The sequence below is a fragment of the Typopeltis vanoorti genome, chromosome 19, assembly GCF_054136105.1.
Source record: "Typopeltis vanoorti isolate ZY-2024b chromosome 19, IOZ_Tvanoo_1.0, whole genome shotgun sequence".
Classification (NCBI taxonomy): Eukaryota; Metazoa; Arthropoda; class Arachnida; order Uropygi; family Thelyphonidae; genus Typopeltis; species Typopeltis vanoorti.
In genome coordinates this window covers 112,305,409-112,312,453 of record NC_143567.1, presented here as the reverse complement: position 1 = coordinate 112,312,453, position 7,045 = coordinate 112,305,409, and the positions used below count along the sequence as shown (strand labels likewise).

At 37.2% G+C, this 7,045-nt stretch overlaps 1 protein-coding gene across 1 annotated transcript; it reads right to left on the bottom strand.

Annotated features, from left to right (window-relative positions):
- Positions 1-263: 263 nt before the first annotated feature.
- Positions 264-881, bottom strand: LOC150096448 (uncharacterized). Its single transcript, XM_090409070.1, has one exon. It carries the CDS (start codon positions 879-881, stop codon positions 264-266), a length of 618 nt encoding a protein of 205 aa, XP_090265196.1.
- Positions 882-7,045: the final 6,164 nt, after the last annotated feature.

Here is a 7,045-nt window from a genome sequence, read left to right as displayed (position 1 = left end):
CCATATTTCACTTAAGACTAGTACATCTATATATGATTGGATTCTGTGAAAAGTAACATTAAAGTATCACAATTTGACCTTATCGACCTAATATTGACATGGTATATGTTGAAATTCTTGAAGGAGTTTGTAGTAGTGTTAATTTACGGAGGTTAGGTTATATATGTTTTTACAGTTTACAGTTGCTTCAGAATTGTAAGCTATTCATGTGGAATCTTCAATCCATTTAGGTCTTTATTGTTCCAGTTATTCATAAGCAACATTTAGATTTGCTCCCTTCTTTGACTGAGTTCGTCGAGGTCGTCTGGTGTTTTTGTCCGTATCACTTTTGTGTTGTCGTTCTTTCTCATGAATAGTTTACCATCTCTTACCCATGCATATTTCACTGCACCACTTGCTCTCTTTGGTCTTGCTTTATAAAGGAGTTGCTTATTGAGTTTGGTCAAGTGTTCGTTTATGTAGACGGGCACCGGTTTTAACTGTTCATCAACTTGTTGAGCTGTAATCTTCAGTTTTCTTGCCTCCGCCATCCCTTTATTTTTAATATTCTTGCTTTCTAGTTGAATAATAACTGGCTTGATATCTGTTTTTCTTCTGGTGGGTACTCTGTAGGCGTTCAAGATGTCTTCCCTTTTTACTGCAAGTAGATTCACCACTTTTTCAGTTATAGTATGCACGTTTTCGTTCCGAGCTTCTGGTAGACCGTTTAATTCGATATTGTTCAACCTGGAGCACTGCTGGATTTCATTAACTTCCCATTTCAGTTCATTCATTTGAGCTTTTAATATTTTATTCTTGTTTGATAGTTCTGTGTTTTTAGTGTACAGATCCTTAATTAGTTTTTCACTGCATTCGGCTTTGTTCTTAGATCTTGAATGCATGCAAAACTATACTCCAGCGATGCGTTCAGTTCATTTATTTCGGCTTTAAATAGTACTTCCAGTTCCCTTTTGATCGCGGAGTTATCGTCTTTAATTTCTACTTTGATGGCGTTTAGGTCTTCTAAAATCTGTTCCCGGAAGTTTCTTAACGTCAGCGTCTCCGTCGTCTTTGGTTACTGCCTTAGTTAAATCTAAACCATCGCTGCTTCTATTTAGCTTGCTTGCAGTTTTGAGATCGTTTTTGAGAGAAGTGTTAATACAACTCTGGCATTTCCATTTAATTTCTTGTGCTTAGACATTTTATGAAGTTTACGAAAGTTAGATTCTGTTACTCCTATGCACGAAGGCTGATAATATTCGCGACATCCAAGAGAACAATGCAGTACTTCGTTTTTGTCTATCTTACCTTTGCAGCTTTTGCAGTTGGAGAGACGGACATGACTCGGCTGTTGACCTTGAAGGAGAATTAGTAGGTATCGTTTAGATGAGGATAGCGGTAGTCTCAGCAAATGGCTCGAAGGATTATATGGCGCCAGTGACTATGGTGTTTGTTCTTGTGCTGTAGCTTGACGCTCGTAGCTTGAATTTTGAAGAACTAGTTTTACAGGAACCACTGGATCGATTTCGATAATTAATGCGTATACTTTTTCCGATTACTGAGAGGATTCATTTGAGCACATTTTAATAGTGATTATATTAAGGTAATTACTTACATTTAAGTTAAGAACAGGAGCAGATTCAGCAATAGATGTTCACTCTGGGCCCTCTAGCGACATCTCAAGCGATTACCCGACCTATCTTTGCATCAACAAATAGCTGTATGACACTTGTCAAATCCCTCCCAATTTTATTGATGTACAGATTGAATATCAGTGGACCAAGGACTGATCCTTGTGGTCAGCACTGTCGGCAGGGTGTAGCATTGAGGCAATCTGCCTCATGGCGCGGCTTAATAAGGGCGCTCGTTCAGTAATATTGCGGTAGGCATTGTGGCTACACTAACAATTCCTGGTAGACTAGTAGGTGCAGAAAGAAGTTTTCCCAAGCTTAAACTAATTAAAAATCAATTGCGAACAGCAATGACCCAAGAAAGCTTGGTTGGTCTAGCAACTATATCGACAGATGCGGACAAAGCTTATAATTGAAATTTAGAAGAGCTTATAAACAGTTTTATTGTGCGATATCCCCGTAGAGTAAAGATTTAATTAATATTATTATGTGATTGTTTTTCATTAATGTTTCTCTTGTAATAAAAACAAAATAGCAATTGGAGATTTTCTTATATTTTTGTTTTATAATCCATCAGAGGCGATATTTAACTGTTTGCCCCAGAGCACGATCTAATCTGGCGACAGCCTTCCTTGTGGTACACCACTGGTTACCTTAAATCTTGCAGAAGTACATCCCTCGTAGTTGGCCCAAGACTATCACTAATTATAAAGGGTATCCGGAGAAGGTGTAGGCTGTCAAATGCCGTTTCCCTAAACCAAACACAATATATTTATTTTCTGAAATAGTGTAGTTTTTACAGTCAAGTTTCTTCAGTTTATGGGAAGAAAAACACGAGTTTACGGGATAAATAAAACGCGCTTATTGTTGCTAGAGAGATCCAGTAACTCGGCAACCGTTCGAAGAGAGACTTAGAAAAATCTCTAGTCGGTGGCTAGAAATGAACTTAGCGTTTTCGTCCGATGGCCTAGCGCTGTGGATGGATGTATGCGCTACTTCCACTCAGCTGCACAGGCTCTCATAGAAACTTTATTGGTTTTATTTGGATTAATAAAGTTTATCATTAAAAAATAATATAAGAACAAACAGGCATTGTTCCTTATCCTAGTGTTTAGTTGTGTGTACTCTTGTCGGAGTGCGTGTCAAGAAAAGTAAATAAAAATACATAAGAAAGGTTTTTCTCTGGGATTTTTCTTTTACAGATGCACTGTTACTCGCGTTATCTTGAGGACGAAACGCTCGGCTGACTAAATGAAATATGTTTAATGTATTTAATTTATTCACAACTCAGTTATTTCTTAAATAACTTTTTAATTAATGAAAATTCATAAAAGCCTTACGACAACAGTCGGAATAAAAAAAAGTGAGTGTAACGTAGAATTGCCTGTTGGCAAAATTGTCACCTGTGAATTGCCAGTCGAAGAGTGAAACATTCCACTGAGCATGCGCTACTTTTCAAATTGTAGCCGAGTGATATTTTCGATGGAAAAATGCGATTCATCTGTTGAATATTAAAAAAAAAAATGATAGGATGGAATTCTTCACACAATCATTACATTCACTGTTAAGTGATGGCTAACTGGGAAAAACGTTTCCCCTCATTAAATATATTAATCAGTTCTTTTACTTCTTTCCCAGAAGTGGGGGGAGGCGTCTGTATATAGACTTACTTTTTTTTTTTACCAGTAGGCAGCGAGCGACGTTTACAATTGTTGTTTACTAGCTTTTGATGCGATATCGATCAGTGATTGGTTGATGGTATGAAAAACGTCCGCGTAGGTACTTCTACGAATCAAGCTGTACTCACTAGGCTGCTACATTCACAAACAAGTTTTTTTTTTCAATACGAAAACATCAAAACATCGTGTTTTTAATTTTTTTTTTCCTAAGTAAATAAAAATCTTTATTGGATCTTTCTCGACATCCCCGTCTGGTAATTAGGCTTGCTTTGCTCCTCGCCAAAATAATTTCTTCCTACTTTGTTGAACATGCTTTTTCCACAATCATAAACTGACTTTATTTATTAAGCCTGTTGGGTGAGAAGCCCTTCTGAAGTTCCATTACTGTAAGAATTATCTCTTAAACAGTTCTTCAAGAGATTTATACAAAATCCAGACCAGATGGTTGAATCTCCGCTTACCTGTCTGTAAATCATATCAAGGATTCCGGTGAAGCTGCCATTGATTAATCCTCCATAGGTACCGTCTGTTGGTTCGCGGATTTGATATCTGGGGGGGAAAAAATTGAAAGACCATCTCTTAACTCTTAACTATAGCAAGTGACATCGTCATCTCAAACTATTTTTTAATAGTGTTTTTTCTTCTTTTTTTAACGTGGAAGCTTATGTTGCATTTATTACCGCTGGTGGTGAGTCATGCATTAGATAATCCGATTCCCCTCTGCTCTATTGAAGACCGAGCATGAGAGCTTTTCTAAGAGGCCAACGAAAATCGTCTGCTACCTTTAAAGTTTCACAAATATCCATGCTGAAGACGGGATTCGAACCGACAGCTTGTTGTCTGGAGAGCGGGTACAAGAACTGAGGCAAATAGAAGTGGTCCAAAGAGGATAGCATCACCACCTCTCATTATGAGACCAACGATGAAATAAGAGGAGGAACTGCGTAGATCGCCACTGCGTTTCCTAATGCACCTTTACTTTTATTCAAAGCCACATTCTGCAACCTTTCTTTAAGTACATTAAAAAAATGTCAGAAGAAAGTTCAGGATTAATTAAAATGACAAAAGGATTATTTTACGTTCATCAGCGTTTTATTTCATTTGACTTGCAACGTTCTTGTTAGCCATAATGAAAGGTGTGTTTCGAAACAAAAAAACGCGGGCACTCACCTGAAGTTCATGGACCCTGACAAGATTTGCATTGCAGAGAAATCAATTCCTTCGAAAATCTTCTCGCTTTTCTGGTTCGTCTCCATCTCGAAGAAAAAGGGATACTGCAAAGAAGAAGGAAACGCATGAAAGTAGTTTTCACTATTGAGATGACAAAATAACGTCCTGATTTATATTTATTTATTTATTTTAATAGTAGTCCCACCAAGGAAAAGCTCAGAATCAGTTGGATACTAAGACCAAGTACAGATCATTCTTCGAAACGCTTCTAAAGCGAGTTCTTCCACTGGATATCGAAATAAATTACACTTGAATAGAAATCGCATTCTCGGTTAATTATTTCCCCAGGTATAGGAAACGAAGTTTGCACGTGAAGTTATCTTCACGAGTAAGTTAATTGCATATAGAAGCAGCTGACTTCACACCGACTGGCTAAGTATCCCATAATGCAAAGCACTTCCTTTCGGACACACGTCCGAAAGGAAGTGCTTTCTTTGATATTTCTTGAATTGATATATTACAGGACGGGTCCCTCTCTACCAACACCAGTTTCGACCTCTATCGAGATCTCATCAATGGAAGCTAGAGCCACGAGGATATCAAGGTTTGTTACTATCTTCCAGTAGTGAGTTAAATATTTTCCTTATATTGAGAGTAAAATGGGGTATCGTGAAAATACTTCACGTGCAAAATTTGTTTATTTCTGCTTAAACAATTAAAATAATATGTAATTTCTTGCGAAGTATAGTTTACTTCGTCACCAAGCGAAAACTTCCTAATAAAGGACATAAAGTAGCAAGAAACAAGGAAGATAGGAATAATTAGAAATATGAGTTTCGACTTTGAGTCGAAATGAATTGCTGACTAGTCTGCGATGAAAAGCAGAAGGGTCATCGGATGCAATGCATTTGGAATGATTTGAGGATACTTATTTGTCCTGTTCATCGATATTGGCGATTTTGTGAAAATATGGGGACAAAAGATTTTTTAATGATATTAGAGCATATCTGCATTGACAGCAGTAGAGTAACTGAATCAAATCGCATTAAATTCAGAAGAGGTCTAAAAAGTGCTGATTAAATATCTGGGCAAGGCAAGTTCGCAGCAAAGTAAGTTTGTCATCTTCATCCTTTGAAATGTGAGTGTTTGATTGTGCAGTCAAGTCACAGACATTACGAGGCGCGAAGAAAAAGAAAGCAAGAATTGGTTTTTCAGGTAGACTCCGTTTTCTTTGGGGGTTGGCTTGTTTCAGGCATTGAAAAAAGACGAGGCTTGAAATTCCAAGAGAAAAGAAGGGCTCATCCAAGTAAGAATAATTCTTGTCGGCGGAATTCAGAGCAAATATCGGGAAAATAGAAGACTGGGAATAAACAAAAAGGAAATATTGAAAATTATTAGGAAGATGTCACGTCATTGGGCACTTGCAATGACAAATGACGGAATACTGAGAAGAGCTGCTAGATGTGTTGCTTCAGGGAAGTTTACGAAGCGAATTAGAAGAAGAATTCCCCACGGTGACGTAACATTTGCAATTTGTTTTGGGGAGGGAGAGAAAGATTACTTAAAAATAATCAGTCCAATTATATCATCATTTTCGCAATGTTCATACATCCATTTACATGCATTATTTCGGGAGCTACTCAGTCAGGAAAAACAACCTTCGTGTTGTCTCTCATAGAACATTGCAGAAAATTAATCACACCACCACCAGAGCGAATCATTTACGGTTACAATGAAAATCAGGATAAATTTTAAAAATTTACCAACACAGAATTCGTGAATGGTTTGAAGTTACCTGAATTTGATTCAAATGTGAGAAATTTACTCATAATCGGTTCACCAGGCTAAGGATAGCACGGAAATAGCTGATGTTTTCATAAAAGGTTCACATCATCGTAACCTCAGCATCATTCTACTGACACAAAATTTATACTGTAAAGGAAAACGTTTTCGGACAATTTCTCCCAATAACCATTATGTTATTGCTTTTAAAAATCCCCGGGACTCTTTACAGTTTTCTCATTTAGCTTCCCAAGTATTTCCAGGACATATGAACGTATTAGTTCAGATTTATAAAGATGCAACACGCGAACCCCGCTCATATTTAATTTTAGACTTTAGACAAGAAACACCTGATATTTTACGCTTAAGTTGATGGATTTTTCCAGGAGAAAAACCCAACACAGTGTTTATTCCTGAATGGCTGATAGACTCAAACAATATGAAACCAATTTTCTAATCCCACCTTCACTGAATTGATGAAATCAGTTCTATATGTCAACGAAAGTGACAATAAAGTAGATTAAGAAACGCATAAACATCAAAAGGAAGGATATGAGTAAACAAATCACCCATCTACTCGAAACCAGAAGTGATTATAATCTCCTTAGTATGTATGAGTCCTTATCCACTAAAATTTAGTGGATAAGGATTCGTATTGTGATTGGTGGGACATTCTGAACATAATAGGGGTAGGGTGAATTGGGAAGTGACGTCACTGTCCTGGATCTGAAAACTTTCTGAGACTCTAAACTTTATTTAAATTCAGAAACGTATATCATGGCTGGTACATCTGAGCAGTACAGA